This window comes from Pezoporus flaviventris, unplaced genomic scaffold, assembly GCF_033815535.1.
Source record: "Pezoporus flaviventris isolate CSIRO_AGI_PZ_B2104156 unplaced genomic scaffold, CSIRO_AGI_Pfla_v1 ptg000001l, whole genome shotgun sequence".
Lineage (NCBI taxonomy): Eukaryota > Metazoa > Chordata > Aves > Psittaciformes > Psittacidae > Pezoporus > Pezoporus flaviventris.
In genome coordinates, this window is record NW_026892549.1 from 56,533,570 (window position 1) to 56,559,713 (window position 26,144).

A 26,144-nucleotide genomic window follows, 5' to 3' on the forward strand; every position below is an offset into this window, starting at 1 on the left:
CTGGTAGTTCTGGGTATTTCTACACTAGGTCAGGGATGAAGAGGATTCATAAAGGCCAGTTATGACCTACAGTGTGAATGCTTGTGTATTTTAATCACAGTGCTAGAAGTGGCTGGGTTTGTGTACTATACGAAGAACAATGTCCAAAGAGCTACTGGACTGAGCTTTGCTCCTCTGGGAAGAAACCCTCTGACCTACAGCAGAGAGCAGTCACTGCGGTGTAGACTCACCCAAGGCTGTCTTTAATTAAGTAGTTTAGGGACTAATAGCAGTGTTGCTGCAGCAGAGCTCAGAATAGCTAAATGCCCTGATATTTACTGTTTCTTAGACAGGTTTTAGAACTCCCTACTGCCATATGGCAGCACCACCAGAAATAGAACGTGAAGCTAGGCTGGATGAGCCTACCCAAGCACAGGGAAGGAAGTGTATGTAGAGCAACTGGCACAGCTTATTCCTACTTGAAAGCATACTGAGACATTTCCTTTCATGTTCCTTGAAGGAAACTAACCCCTGAACCTGGTGGGTTTGCAGCTTTAATGATGATTGAGTAGTTGACAATTTCCAGTGTAAGCCATCATCTCAGGGTGGTAATACAAGAGCTTTCCTGCAAACTGTTTTCCTCAGCCTTAATCTTGCCACCCCCCAGACATACACATCTAACAGCAACTCTATCTCTTTGCTTTGTTAACACTAATGTTTCTTTAGCCATGCCTAGCTAGTTAGCTTGAGTGTTTCCATCACTGGCTGCCTTGTGCAGTTCTCCGTGTATTGCTCTTTTGTGTGGGTAACTATTCTCTTTTTTTTCTTTTCAAGGTTATGATCCTATTATGCAACCAACAAAGTTTCATATGTACCCACATTGACTACTGTCACCCACACTGCTACCTCCATCACAGCCGATCCTGTGCTCGCCTTGTCCGGGCCATCAAACTCCTGTATGGAGACACAGTGGACTCTCTGCGAGAAAACAGCACATTGAACACTGTGGCAAGAGGCAAAAAGCAAAAGGAAGTGAGTAGACGGAAAAAGCAGAATGTTTGGGGTTTGTCTGCACAGGTTGTGACTACCTTCAAGAACTGTGTAATGTGCTCAAACTGTTCTCTCGTAACAAAACCAATACAGCCTTTCTTAAACACAGCTTTGCATTTAGCGTTATGGAAGGAATGTAATCTGTATTGATTGGAAAGAATCTTAGTTGCTGATAATGTCATTTAAAAGCTTATAACCTGTTCTTTTATAGCCTCTAACAGCCACTGTGGAGCTCAGCTCACTGTTTCTTCTCATCTGTTAATAACTCTTGAAGTTCTTGTAAAATCTTGCATAATTTCTTTCTTTTCAGTTTGAACTCTTGGAGCTGTTCCAAGGATTGCGTACATTAGTCTTTAACGTTGCAGTCTCTTCAGCGGCATTTAATGCCAGTTCAGGAGGATAATCGTACAAGATTGTGCCTTTTTAGCCACTTTAGGGGTGCTTTTAACTTCAGTGGAAATAAATCTCTGCTTTCAGTGAAGTGCCCACGCAGGTACCAGCTGAATCATGTCAATAGGTGGTTAATACTTTCATATACCTGATCACAGGAGACAGACTACAGTTATTCTGAACACTTGTAATGGTGGAGTCATTCAACTACTTTGCTGTAACATTGAAAACAAAAGTGTTCATAAAAGTCTTGTGAAGATTTCAGTTGGGTAAAGAGGTCATCATCCCTGTAAGAGGAAAATGAAGAAGTAGGAAACAAGTTCATAATGTTTCTTCATCAACTAGCAGGTTGTTTCCTGTCAAGTTAGAAAATCAAAGGGTATTTGTATGGAACAAAGCACAGAGCAGATGAAACAACAGCTAATGATTCTGCTTTCCTGGAAACTGTAACCGTCCTCTAGCACAGAAAGGTAGTGTATCAGTTATTTAGAAAGAGAGGCACTCATTTCCTCCACAGAAGGTAGACTTGAAATGAGCAGCTGGCTCATGTGTTCATGAAAGGCAGTGGAACACCACCATGCATTACTGCATGTTTTTTCATCTCCAACTTTAAATTGCAAGTTAAAGTGATACACATTTCATCATTCATCAAACCATCAAAGCCTTAGGGAACAGCTAGGAAAAAAGAGGGAAATATAGATCTCTTACTTCTAACCTTCTTAAAGCACTGTTCTCCTGACATACATGGGTATACCACCTGGGAAGATTGCACGCAGCACATTCACATTCCTTATTTGGTTTACTGGCTTCTGCTTTAAGCTTTTATTGGGAAAAACTGTTAGAGAAGAAAATCGAATGAGACATTTTCTCACTGACACCAGGCCTTTTGCCAGCACAGGAGAAGGCACTGAGCTACAGCTCTGCTACTGTATGACTTGTAGTTTATGAAAATCCCTCTTGTCCATAGTGTCTGTCTCCACGTTTTGGGAAATGTAAATGTGAACTCCACTTCTTTCTTTCTTCTTTTTTCCTTTCAGTGCTCAGACAAGTCGTGCTTGAGAACTCCTTCTCTAAAGAAGAGAGTGATTGATATCAACTTGGAAGGGAAGAAGGACTCGGGAATGCTAAAATACATCAGGCACCAGGTAATTACTAGGCCATATGCTAGTTAGGGAGGCTGATACTTAGATGTCAGGTTAGGCTGCAACAAGGAGGGAAATATATAAGGATCTCCAAACCCCTATGAAGAACTGTTCCTGAATATCAATCAGCTTAGCCCTGCATGTTTTCCTCAGACAAGTCATGCTAATTTAAGCTTCTTAAGGTATCCCCATCAAAGAATCCTTTAAACACATAGCTCTATTAAATCACATTCTGCATCTCTGGCTTCCCACAGCAACTCATACGTCAAAACTGGGGATACAAAAATAAGGAAAATATTTCAAAATTCCACAAATGTATTTAAATACAACCTGTCAGTTTACAGCAGTGGTTTTCTTTGTTGTTTCTTGTCCAGTGCTCCTGAAGAAGCAACAGGCTCTTCACAGGCCTGTTCTCTGTGAGATTTTCATGGATCTGTATCACTGTCACCTTGGGAACGTTTGGCTTTGCTTTTGTCCTCTTCTTCAGTGTTTTGGTGACATGAGTAACTACCAAAAGACTCAAGGAACCAGTTTGCAAACACTGCTTTTTCATTGTAGGCTGGAAGAAACTATATTCTATGGAGCATTATCTGAAATGACTGAAATTAGAAGTTACCAGTGCATAATCTGCAGACCAAAACTATTGTAACATTACTGAGTGTTGTTCACTGTGGAGAGTTTGCATAACTCAGCTGTAAGGCATGGCTTGGTTTTTTGCAGGTAATGAGCCTCTCTCCTGCACCTTTGTCACTGCTAATCAAAGCAGCTCCTATCCTCACAGAAGAGATGTATGGCGACATCCAGCCAGCAGCGTGGGAGCTTCTGCTTAGTGTGGATGAGCACATGGCTGGAGCAGCAGGTAGGAGAACAAAACCACTTAGTATGGCTGCCCTGGCTGCACAACTCACAGTAGATCACAAGACTTTGCAAGACAGCTTTGTGGAGGAGTCTGAGTGCCACCAAAGGTTTCTTTGGTGCTGTTTGGAGTACTAGCTGGCTGCTCCTCCAAAGCAGCCTCTGACACACATCTTCCTCCTTCTTCCCTCCCTGAAGGGAGGATTAAAATCCATTTGAGGGTCTGAACTCTGAACTAGCTTTTTAATTAGGAGTTATTTCAGCCCAAGAACAAATTACACTAATCAAGCTCAAAACTTGAAAACTCACGATGTTGCTATTCACGAGCTGGATTAAAAAGCACCCCTATGTTGGTGTACAACAGCACCATCTACTGACCATCTTCCGAGCCAGTATTTCTTTCAGCCCACGCTTTTAAATCAGTCGTACTAAGACTTGACATAGTTTTGAAAAGACCGAAGAGTAGAAAGTTCCATGGGTTGGTGAAACAGGAAGGTCCCTTGCAGGTTTGGAGCAGGACTTTGGAGCAAGAACAGAGCAAGGCAGGACTTAGGCAGTCAAAGAGCAGCCTTGTTTTTATATGGTGGGGCTGCCTCCCATCATCACAGCTCTCCTGCCTAGCATCTTCTGAATAAATGTTGAGGCAAACAGGATGGCAGATGTGCTCTTTCTTCTGTGAAGGGACAGCCACCAAACCTAGACAAATTGTCTCCAGTCTTCTGTGGTGAGTTACCGTTCAAAGAAGCCACAGACCCTCACACGCACTGAACTCCCACAGCAACACCTTTCCCTCTGCTTTTATTTCCTGCTCAGTGCCCCTCAGACACCCATTTAGACTAATTGGCCTCCATCATCTGGAGTTTGACTATGCCTCTTTATATTCACAATGTTCAATTGAAACAACTGTGGGTCAGCTCAGCTTCTATTGTGCTGTTTCCCATTGCGATCTGGTCCTTTGTCTTGCAATTCATAGCAACTCCGTTTCTAATTGGAGGCAGATTGCAGTCATTGCACGGTGACCATTTAACTAAGAACCTTTCTTTTTGGTTTTATCCATGAAAACAGACATGTGAGACCTCTGCTGGGGCACTGTCTTCTGCTCTGAGGGGAAGGCAGAGCTTCTGTTAAACCAGCCTTTATTCATCATCACATTAATCACTCAGAAGTGGCATCTTTCAAAGCCAAACTCAATTAGTCCTGATACTTCAGGAGTTGCTTTTACTTTTAAACCAGTCATGACTGAGATTTTTAATGGGAAGAGCAAAGCTGTATTTTAGTTTAAAAGCAGGTTTTTCAGAAGCTTTTACAAGCCTCACACATAGCGCTGTGTGGCTCCAGAAGGTGGAATCGCATGTGTTTGGTTTCATGAAGCAGTACAGTTTTCTTTAGGCCTGGTAGACTGCTGATCTCATTTCTGGAGTCAAGATTAGGTTTCTTTTGGTGGGGGTTTGTACAGCTGCAGTTTTTCTCTGCCAAATAAACACATTATTAAGGAAAAGAGATGATGAGATATTCTGTCCCTGCAGCTGCCATGTTCCTGCTGTGTGCTGTGAAAGTGCCAGAGGCCGTTTCTGACATGCTGATGTCCGAATTTCATCACCCAGAGACAGTGCAAAGGCTGAATGCCATCCTCAAATTTCACACGCTCTGGAGGTTTAGGTATCAAGTCTGGCCAAGGATGGAAGAGGGAGCACAGCAGATCTTCAAGGTAGATAGGGCACATGAAGCCCGATGTTGCCGTATACAACTTGCCTGGTGGGCTGGATGTGTAATAACAAGTCCCATGAAATCACCTGAAAATCTGTTTAGAGAAAAAAAGTGCTTGTGTAAATCACACTAGTGGGGGAGGTGATGTGTAGCACTCCTGTATAAAATGGGGAGAGGATAGTGGGGGGGACAGGTCAGGAAAAACATCAGAGAATGAAAGACATGCATGTCATGGTGTTACAGTGCAGCGAGATACAGAGTTGGGGAAAGTTTGCAGATGTAATCTTGGGTAATCTGGGTACTTGTGATTAGCAGTACTGACATTACTAATAGTCTACTGTATTAAAATGTCTTTCATGTTTTTGTTTAGATTCCTCCTCCAAGTATAAACTTCACTCTGCCTTCTCCTGTCCTGGGGATGCCATCTGTGCCAATGTTTGACCCACCATGGGTTCCTCAGTGCAGTGGAAGTGTGCAGGATCCTATAAATGAAGATCAGTCGGTAAGCAGACATCACAAGAGTAAACAGTGTTTTTTCTCTCTAGCAGCATAGGGAAAGTTAGGCTAAAATATGTGGACTAAATTCTTGAGTTTTCTTGTCTTCCTCAGCTGGGAAAAATCTAGTACACGGTTTGTGTAGGGCACAGAGAAGTTCCTAAATGGGCATAAGGCTTTGTGTGCTCACATGTCATATCCCTGGGAGAGATGGTAACTCATATCTTAGGAGCACACAGCTGTTCTCTCTCCAAGAGAAGATCAGTTCACTCTAACTGCCTGAGACTGTTCAGTGCATTTTCTGTGCCACTGGTTCATGTGGTGTCTCTTGGGAGAATTCTGCAGCTAGGCTTATTGTAGACATAGCTCCAAGAGGAGTCTCCTGGTGAATCTCTGGTCAGCTAGCACTAGTCTGATTTGTATTTAGAAACCAAATTGCTGAATGTCACTGAGGTCTCTGGCAGAAAATGCCGGATGTGTGCATCTCAACTAACACCTTCAGGCTGTACTCCTTCTCTTTTTTTCCTGACAGAAGTCATTTTCAGCCAGAGCTGTGTCACGTTCCCATCAGCGAGCAGAGCACATCCTGAAGAACCTGCAGCAGGAGGAAGAGAAGAAACGCCTGGGCCGGGAAGCCAGTCTCATCACTGCCATCCCCATCACTCAGGAAGCCTGCTATGAGCCAACCTGCACTCCAAGCTCAGAGCAGGAAGAAGAAGGTGTGCTCCAGGGCCAGGAACTGCATTCCAGCAACCTGAGCGCACCTACCACCAACAGAGAGCACTGCTTAGGGGTGTGATGTCCCGGAACATAGATTGTTAGTGTTAAGGAAGTCACAGCCACATCCATTTGTTGGAAAGTCCAAGTCATTGAGAAAAAAAGTCATTAAAAATTAGTGCAAGGAAAACATAAAACCTTGGACATACTGAGTACCCCCTATGTGACCTGAAGTCCCTTACCCCTTATCCCCCCAGCTTCAATGAAACTTGCCAGCATTTAACATCTCAAAGCTCCCACCATCCTGCAGGATTTAACGCAATGAGAAAAGGCAACGCTAGGAATGAAATTTGTCTTTCCTAACTTTAACCTTTTAATAATTACAGGGCAGGAGGAATGTCCCTTTGCCAGTATCTGTCTTAAGACACAGTTTAGGATAGGCTGAATTGCCCCTGCAGTTTTTGTCCTTTATGTTGACTAGTAGGGGACCCTAGCTGACCAGCTCAACCTCAGTACCGATCTTTCAGACAGCCTAAGTTACATGACATGTCATGAAAGGCTTAGTCTTTGGGTGAAGATCTTCATTGGTCCAGGCTAACAGAGCACAAAGATGTCATTAAAAACATTCCAGTGTGTTCCATTAGGTGAGTACAGTGATGTTCAAATCTCAGCACAGATTGGGAAATCTGTTAGCAGAAATCCTAATTCTTAGGAAATACTAAACACCAGCAACCATGGTGGTTAACAGGATGTAAATAAAAAGAAGTATAGAGCTGACTTCATTACAGTGTGACGCACCAAAGCACTGAACACTCTTAATGGAACAATGCTCTACTAGTTCCCAAAGCACGTGCAACTTGCATGTCTGACTGCTCTTCATAGATGGTAAATTGTGCCTTTTAAGTGTTACCTCACTTGAATCTTCAGTGTTCCAGTTTGGTTGTAAGTGTTGTCCTTCAGAAAGTTCCCTAAAATCTGTCAGTTGGATCTGGATTGACATTTCCCATTCTCTTTGTCAGTAGAAGAAGTTGCCAACTTGGCCTCCCGCCGTCTCTCTGTGAGTCCCTCCTGCACCTCCAGTACATCTCATAGGAACTATTCTTTCCGGCGTGGCTCTGTCTGGTCAGTGCGGTCAGCAGTCAGTGCCGAAGGTGGGTTGCCTTTACTCTGGAGTGTCCTTTCACTAGAAGCCTTTCCTGTTGACCCAGAAAGCTGGTGGCATTTCCTATTGCTGAATGTATTCTCAAGCTTGAGCCACTTTCTAATAAATTATTGCCCTGCTTTATTTTATTCACCCCTGCTATCATGATGTCTTCTCCTGGTGCTCATGTTTCAGTTAGAGAGGAGTGCCACGGGGAGCACTCTAGCTGCAAAATGGTAATGAGATGTGATTTCATCAAATCCTACAAGAAACTAAATGTAAATTGAAAAAAATGTGTGTTTACAATGAAAATTCTTGATCAAGAAGTTGGCTTGAGGCTCAGTTTCTTCTTAGAGATAGCAGTAAAGCCACTGTGCTTACTCAGTGGTCAGACAGCCTATCATTCTGTTCTGTTTGTATAGCACCTAATGTAAATGTTTATCTAACCTATCTGAATAATACCACAGCTTATTCAGTAACACTCACCTTCTACTGTTCTTCCTGCTCCAGATGAAGAACACACTACAGAGCATACTCCAAACCATCATGTGCCACAGCCACCTCAAGCTGTGTTTCCAGCCTGCATCTGTGCTGCAGTGCTCCCCATTGTCCATTTGATGGAAGATGGAGAAGTCAGAGAGGATGGAGTAGCTGGTACTCACCTAGATTAAACTTCAAGAGATTCTTGCTTAAGGGTGACAAAACCTGCTAGCACTTTGAACACTTACTTTTGCTAGAAGCCATAACTAAAGTGGAAAAGAAGTGTAACACAAACCTTGTATTTGCTCACAGTTCGTGTTTCATAGAAGTATTATGTGCTATATATTGTTGTGAGTATATGTTTGTTAAAAACTTAATGAATAAGCTATTAAATCCTCAGAAGCTATTTGAAAGTAGATTCATGACAGAAATGTGACTCTAGGGTTTTCCCTTCTTCATAATTTGTGGTTTGGTTTTGAGGTTTTTTTTAATCTTTTGGGGCCTTAAAATAACTCAGTTCAAGAAAGATATTGCAAAGTTGAAAAGGGCCTAGCACAGGACACTAGGATGGTAAGAGGCCTAAACAGGTATTCTGTGAGGAGTGATTGCAGAATCTGGCCTTATTGGTGTGATGGAAAAGGAAACGAAGAGTTGGAGGAACTCTGACTTACAGGTCACAACTTGGGAAGTGTTCAGGTTAGAAATTTGAAAGGAACTTCATAACTAGGAGTATACCACAGTTTCAGTCAATTCTCCAGACTTGGCTAGTCAAAGGCATGGTCAACATGATCTGGTGTAGATGACAGTCCTGCCCTGTCCGGACTTGGACTAGCGGGGCTTAGACTAAAGACCTCTGGAGGTCTATTCCCACCAACATTTCTTGGATCCCATGACAAACAGAAATCCACCTATACACAGCTTGAACATTCTGATTATGGCCTGTGATGTATTTGTAAAGTAATAATGCAATTTTTCTGTGTTTGTTTCTCTAAAATGTTTATAAGATGGTAGACTGTTGCCCTTCCTTCCTTTCTCATCACTCAGTATGTCAGCTGATTGCACATTTAACTTTCTGTTACATTTTTTGTTCACTTTTGGGTGAATGTAGTCAGCCACCTAAAGAATGTACATGTCATTTTGTGATCAGGACCTGAGTACTGAAGACAAAATAATGAATAAGTCTCTATTGTTTTTAGTCTTCACAGGATTCCAATTAATTACACTTTGGGGAGTTGTTTGTCAACACAATTCCCTGCTGACTGTCTAATACTGTTCACCAGTACCAGACAGAATCTCTCAATGCATCACTGTGAAATTGAATTTACATGCATGAACAAAAAAGTACATGAATTCATGGATTTTAACAGCCAATTTCGTTCATCTGGAGTTGTGAATCCAAATAGTTATTTCTTTATTATTCCTCTGACTTCAGTGGTGAAGTGCTTCCTGTCATAGCACCAGTAGTTAGGCAAGGTTCAAATATCAGTCCCATCATTGCTTGAGATGACTACGCTGGTGACCAGAAATCTTAGTGCATCAAAGAGGCTCCTTTGTGTTTCAGACAATTGTGGTAGGAAGCTAGGAATGTTTGTGTCTAAGTGTACCAGTTCAAGGCTTTTCCAAGGGAGACAGTGCTCATCTAATTTTCTTTCTCTTCTGCAGTAAGTGCTGTTGCTCAGCAGGTTCTGTGGAACTGCTTAATCGAAGACCCCTCTACAGTTCTGCGTCATTTCCTTGAGAAGCTCACAATCAGCAACCGACAGGTAAACTCCTCCTCTCCCCAGTGGGTGTATGTATTGCTTAGAGCAGGGGACTGTTGTAAGCAGAATCACTTTGTGGGCATCACTAGAGAGGAACATCTGCTATCATAATGTTGATGGAAGTCTTTTAGGCCATATCAGCAGTTGGCTTCAATCTTTGTCCAATAATGTAAATGGGACACGGCTGATTTACCACTACTATGGATCTGACTTGCTCTAAGCCAAGTTTTGAGCAGCTGCTTAATAAGGCACATCACTATCTAACATAGACGATATTGCCTCCACCCGTGCCACTGTGTTGAGCTTTCTCTGGAAGATGGGGAATGGCCTTTTCTCTCCCTGGATTATTAGACTGCTTTTTAGTGCCATGGCTGAGCTTTAAGGAAGAAAGGCGTACCAGTTCTGGCTGGATGAAAGGTAGTGAGATCTCCATAACACTTTCTCAAGTGTACACTTGGTGTAAGATATCAATAATATCACTGTCCTCATCTTCCAAGCCACCACCTAAGAACTGACTACAAAGTGAATATTAAACCTTGAGAAAGGCCAGGAAAGGCTGCTTTTCAGTTCCTTGAGTAATCATGTCTCAGTGGCCTCACTATTTCTGAGACTTCTCAGCCATCTCCGCAAAACTTCTATTTAAGTTCAGTTCTGTTTGTTCAATATCTTTGAGAAGGAAACTATACATCATCCAGCCTTAGAGGCCTCTAAGCTATCATAGTCTGCTGTTTTACCATCTCTTCAAGGGCCTACTACAACCATGAGTACAGAATACAGAGAACGGGTGCATTTCCTAGGAAGTTTTAGCAGATGTATCATTGGCATCAGTAGCCTTATACATATTCATGCCTGTAACACTAGCTCAAATTTGTTGTGGGTGAGAGGATGAGGATCATACAAGAAATCTATATTACAGTCTGCCTGTCCTTAGCTGAACGTGAGATTCCTTGCCCTCTACAACCCCTTCCCACCATAAGAAATTAGTCTACATTTAAAGCAGAGTTCATATTCTGCCCGTACCTCCTACCCAGCAGCCACAGCTATTGGGTTGACCTGAACTCGACAGATTTCACAGATCATTGAGACAGTCAGTTGTGATAAGCAACACAGGGATTATCACAGAGAGAAGAGTGCAGAATCAGGATGCTGCAGTCAGTACAATTTGCAATAAGAGGCATTGGTCTCTCTGAGATAGAAGACATTGACCTGGGTGCTGTGCCCTGGACCTTATTTTGGGAAATATGGGAGCAGACACAAGCATATAGTTCTGCTTCATGCTCTGAGAGACATAGCTGAACAAGGGAGTATTGAAAAATGGGAAGAAACAAAGCCAGAGAGGACAAGAGTGTGAATCCATTCTCTATTTTGTGATAGAAAGAAAAAACATTTGTCTTCTTCCAGGATGAGTTGATGTATATGTTAAGGAAGCTTTTGTTGAACATCGGAGACTTTCCTGCCCAGACATCACATATCCTCTTTAACTACTTGGTGAGTAGCTTCTGGGTCCAAGTGCAGCCCAGAATCTCACCTCTGCTTGCATGTGTCCTAAAAAGTTAATCTTAGATTAAAGCAAATCTTAGATTAACTTTTGGTCTGCAAGGAGATAAATGCTCTTAACTTTTCCTATATAGCTCATATCTCCCGGTCATATCCCTAGCTCAGTCCTTCTAGGGAGAGAAAAAGGAACCTTTATTTTTTGTATTAAACCCTTAAGCATAGATATATAAATTGAACTATAGAAAATGAGTTGTAGACCAATAGAAGGATCCCAGTGCCAAAAACCTTTATTTTACTTTATTTTGGTACAGAAGTGCTTTGCTTATGAACAGTCCTATTGGAGCAAATATAGCAGCTTATTTCAAGATTGTGAAAACTGGTGAAACAGACAATATGTAGGCTAGGCTCCAGGAAGCTATAGATGGCTCTAGGAGCCTTCTGTGTTTGGAGGTGTCTGTGTGGCAGCATTCCAGAGCAGAAGGCAAAGGGAGTCTCTTACAGCAAAGATTATCCCTTTACCTCATCTACAATGGCTTTTAAAGCTGGGCTGGGCTACAGGAGTACTTTTTGCCCACAACCTTTATCCTCTCTAGAAAAAGGAAGAGCAGTACAGGCAGATTGTTCTGTAGTACATAGAAACTTTCAGGATGTAAGGTTAATGAGTTTATCCCTCTGAGTGAAGAAAGGTAGAAGAACAATGTTCTTGTTCTGTGTTTAGACAATGCTCTGCCCAGTTAAAACACTGTGTACAAGCTGATATTCCTCTTACTACCTGCAGGTAGGACTGATCATGTATTTTGTACGCACTCCATGTGAGTGGGGCATGGATGCTATTTCTGCCACACTTACCTTCCTTTGGGAAGTGGTGGGTTATGTAGAAGGACTCTTCTTCAAGGATCTCAAACAAACAATGAAGAAGGAACAATGTGAAGTGAAGCTGCTGGTGACTGCCTCAATGCCAGGTATAAGAAATGAGTCTTTAAATCTCACTCACTCACTTCCAAGTTCATGACACACTCTACCAAAAAGAAGATCCATCAGAGCTGGATCAAAGACCTGCTACAAGTGGCTGCGTATTCAAAGTCAGTTTTTCTTAAGCTGAGAACTCAGTCAGTAAATTCCACCTCTTATTCACTGAGATTCAGGAAGCCACTTTAAGAGCTCTGAAAGAAGCAAACAGAAAGTGAGTTAGAACAGTCTTCGTGACAGTTGAACTGTGAAAGGCTGCCAGGATGATCATTGCAAGACTATACCATTCAGACTCAGCTTGATTTGATGCAACCATAGAATGGTTTGGGTTGGAAGGGACCTTAAGGCTCATCCAGTTCCAGCCCCTACCATGGGCAGGGACACTTTCCACTAGACCTAGTTGCTCCAAGCCCCGTCCAACCTGGCCTTGAGCACTGGCAGGGATGGGGCAGCCACAGCTGCTCTGGGCACCCTGGGCCAGTGCCTCACCACCCTCATAGTGAGGAATTTCTTCCTAATATCTAATCTAAATCTATCCTCTTTCAGTTTAAAGCCATCCCCCTGTGTCCAATCACTACCTGTTCTTGTAAAAAGTCCCTCTCCAGCTTTCTTGTAGGCCCCCTTTAGGTATTGGAAGGCTCCAAAAGGTCTCCCCAGAGCCTTCTCTCATTTAAGTCTTGAGAGAGCTCAAGAAGAGCATGCTGTGAGCTTAGGCTATCACAAGTCAGGCAAGAGATATCTTGCTGAAAAACAGATCTGACCTTTAAGTTTTGTTCCTTACTCAGAGTGACAGTTGCTCCTAAAGCCAGCTCATTTTGTAGGAACAGATCAATTTCTCATTAACTGTGAAGTGTGAGACTATGCTGACACTAGAAATGGATTCCAGACAGGACTGGCATTGTTTGTCTGCCCAGGAATGAGTTTTAACTATCACTTTTCCTCCATGGGCAGTCTTTTCAAATTGAGGCCGGAGAGAATATAACTATTTTTCTTCCTGTAGGCACAAAAACCCTTGTTGTGCATGGGCAGAATGAGTGTGACATCCCAACTCAGTTACCAGTCCATGAGGACACACAGTTTGAGGCTCTTCTGAAGGTAGGAGTGAGCTTTTGAACCTGACAAACTGCTTAATAGTACATTTACCTGTTGGCAACAAACAAGATCCCATATTAAAGGACAATAGAAATACCCTGACCTCGCAGACAGCCAAAACCCCACAAATGCAACTACATTTGAAGACAGTGCAGCCTGTTGGGTATTTGCTGTATATTATCCTTTGGATAAATACATACATCATTTAAATGCTTGGTTTTATCAATACTAAAGACAACAGAATGATCAAGATCGGGGTGGAAGTGGTGGTTGAGTAGCCATGATGATCTAGGAGATGTGACATCAGTTCCCCCTTCTGCCAAAGATGGCCTTAACTGAGCCACACAGGGAGCAGATTTGTAAATGCCTTTAGTTCATGCAACTATGGGAAATTTGAATGGGAATCACATCTCAGTGCTTTGAAGGACAGGAACTTCAGTGTTTCTGTACATCACCTATCACTAAAACTTGATAAATACATAGTATGGAAATGAAAGCTCCAATACTCATGTGGCTTATGTGGCCAGACAAATATGTGAGATGTGAAAACATGAAAATAAGTTAGATGAGTCTTCAGGACTGTGATATCAGCATGCCTTGATTATCAAAAACATGTTCATATGCTTTATGATTATAAAAAGATAAGTAAGACTTAATGCCAGAAGAGTGTACCAACCTGAGGCATGGCAGTTTCTGCCTTTATGCATTATTAGCTGGATATTCTTCTTTTGGGTATTGTGGTCTTTGTACAAGACAACTCATAAGTAACAGGATGGTTTTCTTTCTTCCTTTTCAGGAGTGTTTGGAGTTTTTTAACATACCAGAAACTCAGTCTTCTCATTACTTTTTAATGGATAAGCGATGGAATCTTATTCATTACAACAAGGTAAGGCAAAGGTCAGGTCCAGATGATTTTGTTCTTCCTGTTTTGAACACTTTTTAAATATCAGGGTTATCTAAAAGAGAACAAGCAGCCCATAAATAGAGAGAATTCTGTCCTGTGGGCACAATATCTCTGGTGGTTAGTTGTGTATGGTGAAAGATTGGAGTTTGACAGAAGAGGGAAGAAGCAGAAGTGGAGTCCCTTGCTCTCAAGTCAGTATCATCTAGCTGTCTTAGAAAAGAGTAAATTTCCTTTCTGTTCATGTTCTTCCATGATGCCTGACACTGTCTGAAAGCCTGTACCCAAAAGCTTCAGGAGGAGCTAAAGGGTCTTTTATTCAGTTCTATTGAGTGATGCTGTTGTGACTACATTTGTTTAAAACACACTTGTTTCCTTTCCTGGCAGACCTATGTCCGTGACATTTATCCTTTCCGGAGGTCAGTTTCTCCCCAGCTCAACCTGGTGCAGATGCATCCAGAAAAGGGTCAAGAGCTCATTCAGAAGCAGGTATTTTACTGTCATCAGACATCTCTGCCAAAAAACAAACCCTGTAAATAAACCTTTCTGTTTCTTTAGAGTCCTCTCATGCTGCATAAAGATAGAGAGCTTTGCTGGAGAAGTAGCAACTGGCATGAGATCTGCTCTGGTGCCACTGGACAGGTGTATAGTATTTTAAGAAGAGTCAAAGAATGCAATGTGAATTCCCTCCCACTTTCTCCAGACAGCTTCTTTTAGATGGGTCATTTTGTGTTCTATACTTAGCCAGAAAAGCTCCAGTTGCCTCAGCTTCAGAAGTTGCTTATTCCTCTCTTTAATGAGACCTCTGTCTGTAGAGCAGGAATTCTCTCTTCTACCTTCCTCTATGTCGTCTCACTGTAGAGAATGTTACCTGCCTCTCTTCCTTGTCCTGCTCTCAGGTGCTAGTCTTTTACCATAGCTGCTTCCAGAGACACAGCAGTAGCAATTTTTTATCAGTGGAATAACTGCCCTCAGAAGAGCACCGTCCTCCCTATCTTCCAGCCTCATGACCTGATAATCTGTCTGATCTTAATGTTCTACAGCTCCCAGGAGCTCTACCTTAGGGACTAAACCCTAAGCGGCAGGGCAGTGCCATTAATGTGCTGCAAACCCCTACAAGTATCAATTCTTTTGACAGTAAGACAATGGTATCGAGCTCACTCTACCTTTAGAAGCTCCATGTTCTGTTTTCCACAAAAGTAAAGTTGTCTCAATAGCACAGAGTTGTGTATTTAGGGAAAAGTTGCTCCAGCTGTGTCTGGAAAGGATGATAACAAGCAGGAAATAAAATAAAGGGGATGAGAGGAGGGATGTGGTTAAACAGAATGAGTTTGGCATTAACAATTTTATTATTCCAGCTAAAACTCAGCAACTGCAGTTATGTCCCTAACACGTGAGTGCAGGGGCAGGAAATTATAGAATCATAGAATAGTTAGGGTTGAAAAGGACCTTAAGGTTGTCTAGTTCCGACCCCCCTGCCATGGGCAAGGACACCTCACACTAAACCATCTCACCCAAGGCTCTGTCCAGCCTGGCCTTGAACACCACCAGGGATGGAGCATTCACAGCTTCCCTGGGCAGCCCATTCCAGTGCCTCACCACCCTCACAGTAAAGAACTTCTTCCTTATATCCAATCTAAACTTCCCCTCTTTAAGTTTTAACCTGTCACCCCTTGTCCTGTCGCTGCAGTCCCTAATGAAGAGTCCCTCCCCAGCATCCTTATAGGCCCCTTTCAGATACTGGAAGGCTGCTAATCCGTCTCCATGCAGCCTTCTCTTCTCCAGGCTGAACAGCCCCAACTTTCTCAGCCTGTCTTCATACGGGAGGTGCTCCAGTCCCCTGATCATCCTTGTGGCCCTTCTCTGGACTTGTTCCAACAGTTCCATGTCCTTTTTATGTTGAGGACACCAGAACTGCACACAATACTCCAGGTGAGGTCTCACAAGAGCAGAGTAGAGGGGCAGGATCACCTCCTTCGACCTGCTGGTCACGCTCCTTTTGATGCAGCCCAGGATACGGTTGGCTTTCTGGGCTGCGAGCACACACTGCCAGCTCATGTTCATTTTCTCATCAGCCAACACTCCCAAGTCCTTCTTCTCAGGGCTGCTCTGAATCTCTTCTCTGCCCAACCTGTAGCTGTGCCTGGGGTTGCTCCGACTCATTTATTATCAGGCATGATTTAAAAAAGCACCTATTTTAGCTGCAAGTCCTCTTAAGAAGCTCTATAATGGAGAATATAGTTAATATCCCATGTGTGTACAGTACAGAATAGGGAACCATTTCATGTACTGCATCTGTTAGTAGAAACTCTATAAAAGTCTGAAATTACTTGGGATTATTTTGGTTGCTTCTCTAACAGAAATCATCCTCACTCTGGTTCTAGGAGATATGTCCCTGATATCAAATAAATGAGTTTGATATGCCCTACATGACCCAAAACTATTAAAATGACCTGTCCAGTTTTTTCAGGGCATTACTGTCATTCTACATTTTTCTATTTGTAGTACTTAAAGGCTGAAATATTTCTAAGATAAAACTTAAATCAAGCATCTACCAGCCTCTCTGTAGTCATGCAAGAAGTTGCTGGACAACATCCAGCTTGATCAAAGAAAATAGCTCTCTAGAGTCTACCCAGAGAGCAGCAATCCATGGAAAACTTCTTTCTTTACTGTTGATTGATTAAGCACCCAGAGCAAGGTCATATTGACCGCAGGACACAGAAAGCTGAGCTTTGTCACATGTTAAGCCACGCACTTCAAGTTTTGGCTTCATCTCAGTAGCTAAGAATTGTCTTAAAACTGCTCTCAAAGAAAATTGCTTCTGCTACTGAGCATCACTGTGCCTTACAGTTACTTTGAGCATTGAAATGAAATAGCTACCCTGACTAGTCCTACCAGAAGTTCAAAGGAGGCTGGTAAAATGGAACTCGGTTTCCCAGTTGATGTAAACCGGAAGCAATAATCTGAAGCCAGCAGGACTTTGCTCATTTGCAGTAACTCAGAATCTGATCTGTTTTTGTTCTATTGACTACTCTTCTTTTGCAACTATACATACACCTTCTATGGCCAGACGTGAGCAACCTCAACCCAGAGGGTAAATAACAGTTCCAACCTCATGCTGAGTATAGTCCAAAACATTGCAGAGAGCAGCTGCAACTGCATGGCTTTCAGCTGGGAGTTGGTTTGCTTCTGACCATCTTGGGGCTCACATTGGCAAAGCTTACATTAATCTACAAAAAAAACACATGGCACAATTGCAAAATGTTTGACAGCCACTCAGGGTCAAATAGAAATAGAAAGTGTTGTTAAAACCTTTTACAAGCAGGATCCATCTTTGTGGAGCTAGGCTGAAGGACAATGGTCACACAAATTCTAGTGAAAGGGTGTAGCGCTGCCCTTTTTTCAACAGGGTCCTGTGGGCCATGAGTGAAGCGTCTTTCCCATTAGGGAAAGCCATCAAGCTAACCTAGAAAAGTGCATATATGTTGTAAAGAACTTTTTGTTTGGACTGGCTGTGATTTTGTCTCTTTCTCTCAGGTTTTCACCCGCAAGCTAGAAGAGGTGGGGCGGGTGTTGTTCCTCATATCACTGACACAGAAAATCCCTACAGCCCACAAGCAGTCCCATGTATCTATGCTCCAGGAGGACCTCCTCCGCTTGCCTTCATTTCCCCGAAGTGCCATTGATGCTGAGTTCTCACTCTTCAGTGATCCCCAAGGTATGGCCTTTGATAGCTTTCTCTGGTGGTTGGATGGAGCCCAACAGGTTTCTGTGGGGCACTTCATTTGCCTTAGAAACACACAGACCTGTAGCATTACTGAAAGGTGGTAAATGATACATAGCTGTTGGTTTGTTAGCACAACAGCAGAAAGTGTTTTGCTGTCAGAGGTCTCCAGACAAAGCTACTTTCTTTGGATGCACAGGAGAACAAGTTATAATTATGAATTAAAATTATGCATGAGACTACAGCTGCAATATTTTGCCCAGTAACATAACTGCAACTAAAAAAAGATTGCTTAGAGTCCTTTGCTATCTACTTTGAGGAAGCAATGGACTTCCAGTGAAGACTGGGTCAGTTCTGCAGCAGGTATATAGGAACAGCCCACTCATTTAGAAACTTTGCTCTGAAAGTCAAGTAGAGTTTCCAGTCTAACTTGGGGATTAAACAGGCCACTGTTGCAGGATGGTAAGCATCAGCAAGTTCTGTAACAGGCCCTAAAGGCGCTTGCTTTTAGAAGCCTTATTGTAACTGCATCAGTGTCCTGTAATGTGTGGGACATCTGAAGGAGAATTTTCAACCAGTGGGGATGAGATTTAATGAGCTGTGTGATATCATTCTTCATCTTCATGTGTGCTGCTTTCAGTCAAAGTTTGATCAAGCCCTGTGGGCACTTCCAAAAGTACAGGGTGGGTGAAGTAATTTTACAAAGGCAGAATGATGGTCAGGGTTGTGGGGAATGTTGTGAAGCTGGCTGTGATGGACAGAGCTGATTGCTGTTGCCTCTTCTCCGTGGCAGCTGGGAAAGAACTCTTTGGTCTGGACACTCTTCAGAAAAGCTTGTGGATTAAGCTGCTGGAGGAGATGTTCCTTGGCATGCCCAGTGAGTTCCCCTGGGGGGATGAAATCATGCTGTTCTTGAACGTCTTCAACGGTGCCCTGATCCTGCACCCCGAGGACAGTGCCTTGTTGAGGCAGTACGCTGCCACAGTCATCAACACAGCTGTGCACTTTAACCACCTCTTCTCCCTCAGTGGCTACCAGTGGGTTCTCCCCAGCATGTTGCAGGTAAGCCACTTCCATGAGCATTATAAGGGAAGACTTCCGAGTGAACACTTTATTAAAGAACTGTCTCCCTCAGTGTTTTTAACTCTAGGGATGGCTGAAATTTGGGGAATAGTTGAAATATATGGATTTGTTGCTAGCTGAAACTAAATGACATTCACTTCTTTAGGTATGATAATTGTATTTGCATGTATGTTCATTTTAACACAGTTAATAGAGCAGAGTAATTAGGATCAATGATGAATATAATTATCTAAACAAACTCTTCAGTAACTGGAAACTCTGATACCATGTCTTACATGGTTAGATAAGTATGTATTGAATCCAGGTCTGCAGTGCATGGGCTTATTCATTAGAAACAAGGCATTTTGAAATAAAATAATTTAATAGCTTAATTTGAAGTACTTTGAAGACAATTTGAAGACAGTAACCATTCAGCATAGTGAGGAACTCTCCCTTCATTCTCGCTTTTCATATCAAGAGAAATTAGTTTCGCAATTCTTTCCTATCTCTACTCCTTTACCAATTATTGTCAACTACTGAATCAATAAAATGCCACTCTTAGGAGGCAAAAAAAGCAATTCCAAAAGAAAAAAAAACCACAAGTGATCTGCTGGCTTCTTTGTGGTAATCACAAACAAATTCTTGTAGCACCTCTGGGCTTGAACTAGCCATTAATAGCTGAATTCCTGAAGTATCCATGCACATACTCCCCACACGGCTCTTTTTGTTGCAGGTTTTTCCATATGCTCTTAATTATTTCCCTTTCCTCAAGTAAATGGCATATTGCAGGTGGGACAGGCCATGGTGATTGACTGTCCTCATAAGCATGCTGGAGGCTTCTGGTTGTATTAAAGACATAGTAATATCTTCAGTCTGCTAGGCTACTGTGAAGTGAATACATCTCCGTAGAGGTCTAACACTCTAATAGTATCTTAGAAACCTTCAAGAGCCCTGTGCTGTAATGTGCATTTAGCACTAACATAAAATCTCAGCATTTCCTGTTGCCAGCAAATAGCAAGAAACCTACCTGCTGCCACCCCAAACCTCCCACAGACTTGTACCAGCAGAGAAGTGCAGACAGGCAATTGACACGGACAGAAGGAAGAAGCACAGTGAAGTTGTTCCTAACAATTTATACTGTTTACATAACTGAGAAACAAATCCCACGTCTTTAACAACACATTGGCTGCCTGGTTCAGTGGCCAGCCCTGAAGGAAATACCACTCTAAAAACCTTACAGTATCTTAAGAGTAGGTGGAACTGTCAGTGTGTTGGAGGACAGCCTGGGAGTTCAAATTATCTTGACAAATTGGAGATGCTGTCTGAAAAAAGGGGAAAAAAAACCCAGTCCTTATGAATAATCAGCCACATAAATATGGAAGGGAAAGTAGCTGATTCAGTAGCACTTCTGCAGGACAGAATACTAGAGTTGTTATAGGTCTGAAGCTAAACATGACTCAACAGTGTCTTTCCGTTGAAGGATAAAAAAGAAAATAAAGACATTCTGAGGTAACTATACAGATCTGTAGCTTGTGAAAGAAATATGGAATGATTCTGTGAGCAGCACTCGTGACTTGAAGCACTGGCTTTGTCCAGCTGTGGGCACTGCACAAAAATGATCAGTTAACTGAAGATACTGCAGATTGGAATGGGGGTTTAGAAAACATCATGTGAAAAAGGACTGAAAGAGCTGGGATTTCATTGACTGAAAAAAGATGAAGATTGAGGAGCAAAGCACTAACTGGCTTTGAATAAGTGAAGTGCTTCTGGGAAGGAGAGGGAAGGAATCTACCTCTGATACATAGGGCAAAACATAATGCACTAAAGCTGTGACAGAGAAGGTTCAAGCATGACAAGCAAAGCTCTCTTCTAAGGATAGTTTGTCTCTGAAATGCATTTCCAGGGAGGGCAGTCAAGTCTCCATCTTTAAAAACATGTTAGGCAAACACACCAGCAATGACAAGGCTGTAGCTGATTTGGTCTGGGGTAGGAGATGAAGAGCCCTCCCACTGGAGTAGCACTTCCATGTCCTTTTCATTTGCTCAGGTATATGCTGACTATGAAAGCAACCCCCAGTTACGCCAAGCGATCGAGTTTGCGTGCCGCCAGTTCTACATTCTGCACCGCAAGCCCTTTATTCTGCAACTGTTTGCAAGTGTGGCCCCTCTCCTGGAGTTCCCTGTGAGTAAAAACCATTCCCTAGTCTCAGCCTGGGGAAGCCCGTGTGTGCGCAGCTAGCCCCCCCCGTCAGAGATCACAAAAAGAAAACAGCTCTTACTGAACATGTGCTTGCTGCACTTTATGCTGCAGAGAACCATGTCCTGAGCTTATTTCTGCATGTTTCTGTTCATCAGTTGATTTGAGCAGGATGCTGAGATAACGGGCCACTGGTATCTGGGCTAGTAAATGTGGTCTGACTTTAAATTTCTCTGTATATGTAGGTTATAAAAGGACAATAATGTTTTGTAACTCTTTAAATGCAAATCCTTTCTTAGAATACAGCAATGGGAACTAAAGCTGAATGCTTTAGTTTAGTTTTAGTACATATGAGCGATAAGGCTGAATTGAAGCCATGTAGGCTCTTTGTCAAAAACAGGTTGCCCACACATGCAGATAAAGATTCCTGGGGTGCAAGCAGGCCCTCAGAAAATCAACCACGAATGTCTGTTGTTGAAACAGGATGCTGCAAACAATGGAACCGGCAAAGGAGTGTCAGCTCAGTGCCTATTTGACCTGCTGCAGTCTTTAGAGGGAGATACTCCAGACATTTTGGACATCTTAGAGCTGGTGAAAGCAGAAAAGCCTCTCAGGTCATTAGGTAACAGCAAAGCACCCTTTATTCAGTAACTCTGGTTTGGTTTTTGTTGATTAAATATGCATTTGATGCAGCATGATTTGTTTGGGGCCTTCTTCTTCTCCCAGAATGCAGTTATTTCTGGGTTTTATGCCTTGTGAGGCTTTTAAGGTTAGCTTTTTCCCTACCATCTTTTTGGTATTTTTGGCAGGAGGGGAAGTAATAGTTTATTTTATTCCAAAGCTACTTTTCCTGAGCCTGCTAGTCTGAGACTAGCATTTTAAACTTTATCATGTGTGGGTGAAGAATGAAGATGCCTAATAACTGTATCATGCTGACAAGATCAGTGTAATCCTTTCCTCTGCTCCGTGTGGGCAGGAAAGAAAAGCATCCTCTCCCGTGGGCAGACTCTGACTAGTAAATGATGGATGCCATTCATTCAACACTGCTGAGTTCTAGGGGGAGGTGCTGATTTATCACAAAGCAGAGAGTATATATGGCTGTATGATGTATCCAGCACACTGTGTCTCTTGATAGTTGCACATGCAATTCAGTATTAAAGAACTTGACTGCTTTGTGGTTTGCAGGGAAGTAATTTTTGCTGGGTTTATAAGAATCTTCAACTTCTTTCCCAAATTTGCACTTCCTTTGAATAATGATGAATTGTGAAGCCTTAGAGATAAAAATTTGTTCCATACTGGAATTCTGTGATGCTGCACAATTATATCACAAGTTGTAACATAAAATGGTACAGAACCCAAAGATATTTCTTCCTCTGTGGATTGTAGTGAACATTTATTTAAAATCTGTGGGTTTTCTATGGTGGGTTATTGAAAGGCATCTGAAGATTCCCAAGTGTGTGTTGATGGTGAGGCTGTAGATGAGTATGTTTTGTGCTGCTATTTTCCGTATGAAGAGCAGAATTACCTAACACACCTAACTTCTAAGTTCCATTGTTCAAAGTGATTTACATGCTTTGGGACCTAAAGTTTGACTTGGGCTCCTGCATACCAATGTCACTTCTGAAAATGGGACTATGGTTATATTACAGATATTCTATGGATACTTCAGTTTCTTGGTGCCTGGCACTAATTACCCCCAAAAGCAGTATTTGTAGAATGGGACTTAAATGCTTTTGAAAACTTTTTCTTCAATCACTAGCAAACCAGGCTCACTTTTGTGCTGGCATCCATGTGGCTTCCAGCATAGAAAGGGCTTGATTTTTAGAAGTAAAACAGTCTCCTCCCTTCAGTGGTGTATCAGTGTGATTTTTAGTGCAGTGGAAATATCTAGGAAAAAGCAGAGGGAACATAAAAATTGTCCTTAAGTCATGTGTCCTTGTCATACATGAGTTTAAGATTCTGCTTTTGATGGGTGGTATTTGAAATGGGACTCCTTAAGCTCAGCAATGATCTGACCTACTGAAAAGTGTTTCTTACCTGCTGAATTCTTGGATGGCAGGGTGTAAGTGGGAGTGCAACATAGGGTTCCTTTATATAGACAGATTTTTGTCAAAAATTCCTGTTAGGAATTGTTAACATGAGAAGCAAGCAGCTGTAGAAGGGAAGAGGAAGGAGTGTGCTAGCTCCTTTCATAGTTAATATGTTTGTGTGATAGTCTTCTCATATTGCTTTGCTCCTGCAGACTTCTGCTATGGGAATGAAGATTTGACCTTTTCAATCAGTGAAGCCATCAAGCTCTGTGTGACAGTGGTTGCCTATGCTCCTGAATCATTCAGAAGGTGCTAATCTGTTTTCTTGGTTTGTGCAGACTCAGGAAAGCTGCATATGGCATGTGAAAGCAAGGTTGACAAATGGGGGCAGAGGATATAGAAATACATTCTAAGCATGGGAGTTCTCCGTGAGGCCAAGCCTCTGCTGTTGATACCTTCCTTAGGGCTCTGGCTCCAAATCCTGCCAGCCACTGACTGCAGCATTAAGCTGGATGGCAGTTGGAACAGCAACATGTAAGCTATATTTCCAAGTGGGGATTGTGCTGTGTCCTGCAGGTTTTTGTTGTCAGAGAAGCAATGGGGGGGGGGAGACATGGGCAGCTGGAAAGAACAGGAAGATACCAGAGAGAGGGGAGATAAACTGCTAAAGCAAAAAGGTTAGTGTGTAAGAGGGAACCAGAGAAGAAAGGTGTCTTCAGAAAGGAAACTGAATGTCCGCAAATGGATGACATATTCAGAAGATACCCAGAAGTTCAGGTTGTTTTTATTGTTTCGTACATCAGCTGATTTTCCCCCTGAAGTCCATGATCCAAGAGTTTCTTTGTCCTGGGACTGCTTATCTGGTAAGAAGCAATGAAATCACAAGGCTAGTGAGAGATCCAGGGTTCTTCAGGTAGAAAAATAAGCTTATGCCTGATGTGAGTTTCAGGATTGACAAGATAAAACAGACCAAGTATTGGTTATTTTCCAGCCTCCAGATGCTGATGGTCTTGGAAGCACTGGTTCCCTGTTACTTGCAGAAACTGAAGCGGCAAACCTCTCAAGCAGAGACTGTGACAGCATCTCGTGAGGAGATTGCTGCCATGGCTGCCCTTGCCACCTCTTTGCAAGCCCTCTTGTACAGTGTAGAAGTTCTCACCAGGTAACCCACATGGTTCAAAGGTCTGGGCCTTTGTTTGGTTGTCAGTGTGGGAGAGAGAATGCACAGGAGGTCACCATATGCAGCTTAGCTTGAATAATGGCTGAGTTTTAGACATGGTAAAATTAGTGCCAGATTTCACCAGATCACAGGTAGTGTGCCTGTTAGATTTAATCTTCAGGGTGCTCTTCACCTTCCCTCTGCCAGGCCTATGACAGCCCCACAGATGAGTCGATGTGACCAAGGTCATAAAGGGACCACAACAGCGAACCACACCATGTCAGCTGGTGTGAACACCAGGTAAGTCAGTGGGATTTTCTTTCTTTCTTATTTTTCTGAACAGCTTTTTTCCTTTCTTTTTTTTTTTTTTTTTTCCTTAAGGTAACATTTATTGCTCAGCTGTCTCAATACTATGAGAGAAAACAGTCAGATAAAAAAGCACACAGGACTGCATTTCTGACAGTAACCAAAATCCTCAAGACTAGAATTCCTAGTTTAAAAGCAGCTGACTAAATAGAAGAATGGAATATCAAAATGGAGGACACCCATCCTAAATGTCTTTTTCTTTGTTCCCCTTTTTGCACTCTAGAAGTATACTGACAAAGCAACTATGTCCCTCAGTTCTCTGCTTCCTTCTGAGTCCACTGTCAAAGTGACTACTGAGACACTCAGAGACTGGCACCTCCTCTAGTTGATTTTTTTCTTCCTTTTCCCATCCCTTTTTATTTTTCCTATGTTCTCTTTCTGTCATCTTTACCCCCACATTGGTCTGGGTTGTTTTTTTTTAGGCTGCTGAAAATTAGACAAGGCCACTGGCCAATTTACTCCTAGAACAAGGGCTTACAAAATCTTGTTACAAAATCCACCCACAAGCACTTGGGATTATGAAGGTTTTCTTTGCAGTACTGATTAGTTTTCTGGGCAGCCCTGCCTTCTCTTGGCCAGGCTGTGCCTTACTGTGCTTAAAACCTGAATGTTTGTGCTGACCTGGAAAGGGTCATAGCATAAAAAAAGGGTCATAACATAGCAAAAGCTGGAATAGCTGTTCTTCCAGGGCAGAGTATTTCCTCCAGATTTCTCTTTTGTCTGTAACAGCTGATAGTAAGTCTGTGCATAGCCAATAGTCCAGTACAATACCATGGCCTGTATAGGACTGTAAACTGGGAACACCCTTCTGGCAAGCCATGCTTTCCAAATTTTTCCCTGTCTTTTTTTTTGTATTGAAGGGAGATAGAAATCACGCGCTGCATGAATCATCAAAGGGCTGCTATAATGAATTATAGGTGTGTAGTGTATACATCTTGGTTGGTAACTCCTGGAATCAATTTGTTATTCCGTAAGATGGATTCACACATGGATGAAACACAGCTTTGACTTTCAATCCCAAGAAGCAGACAAAGCTCTTCATGCTCAAGTCTGAAATGGATATATGCCATTTACTTCCATTGCAGGGTTGCCCAGTCTAAGGAAAATAAGGTGTAATGGAAAGTAATGCCTTATTATTTGGGAGATCAGTTAATGTGTATCTGCTGACAGGCAGTGTAGAGACTCCTGATGCTGTGTGACTCAACCATATTGGTTTATGTTTCCAGATCTTTCTGATTATCAAACATTCAGTCTCTGATCCAAAATATTTTTGCACTGCTCCAGGTTTCCTGTTGTCTTATCATTGCAATAGACATCTGCTACCAACAGCAGGAGCTCATGATGGTAGAATGATCACTGTTCCAGCACTGGATGTGTTAGCCAAGGGGTGCAGGGTTTGTTAATGTTTTCTCAACAAGAAGAAAATGACAAT

General features: G+C 42.4%; 1 protein-coding gene across 14 annotated transcripts in view; it reads left to right on the forward strand.

Moving 5' to 3' along the window:
• The window catches only part of UNC80 (unc-80 homolog, NALCN channel complex subunit), a 120,246-nt gene that overhangs the window by 65,021 nt on the left and 29,081 nt on the right, over positions 1-26,144 (forward strand). For 12 of the 14 annotated variants that reach the window (XM_061459016.1, XM_061459025.1, XM_061458904.1 and 9 more), the window contains 21 exons: positions 814-1,011; positions 2,457-2,564; positions 3,282-3,420; positions 4,943-5,124; positions 5,494-5,625; positions 6,151-6,337; positions 7,355-7,486; positions 7,987-8,130; positions 9,619-9,719; positions 11,118-11,204; positions 11,992-12,175; positions 13,183-13,277; positions 14,071-14,160; positions 14,563-14,664; positions 17,713-17,893; positions 18,693-18,961; positions 21,008-21,142; positions 21,641-21,779; positions 23,400-23,496; positions 24,179-24,349; positions 24,554-24,646. In XM_061459016.1, coding sequence (XP_061315000.1) covers positions 814-1,011; positions 2,457-2,564; positions 3,282-3,420; positions 4,943-5,124; positions 5,494-5,625; positions 6,151-6,337; positions 7,355-7,486; positions 7,987-8,130; positions 9,619-9,719; positions 11,118-11,204; positions 11,992-12,175; positions 13,183-13,277; positions 14,071-14,160; positions 14,563-14,664; positions 17,713-17,893; positions 18,693-18,961; positions 21,008-21,142; positions 21,641-21,779; positions 23,400-23,496; positions 24,179-24,349; positions 24,554-24,646 — 2,966 coding nt within the window. The remainder of the gene's footprint in view (positions 1-813; positions 1,012-2,456; positions 2,565-3,281; positions 3,421-4,942; positions 5,125-5,493; positions 5,626-6,150; positions 6,338-7,354; positions 7,487-7,986; positions 8,131-9,618; positions 9,720-11,117; positions 11,205-11,991; positions 12,176-13,182; positions 13,278-14,070; positions 14,161-14,562; positions 14,665-17,712; positions 17,894-18,692; positions 18,962-21,007; positions 21,143-21,640; positions 21,780-23,399; positions 23,497-24,178; positions 24,350-24,553; positions 24,647-26,144) is intronic. The other 2 variants (XM_061458912.1, XM_061458975.1) reach the window with 1 other exon arrangement.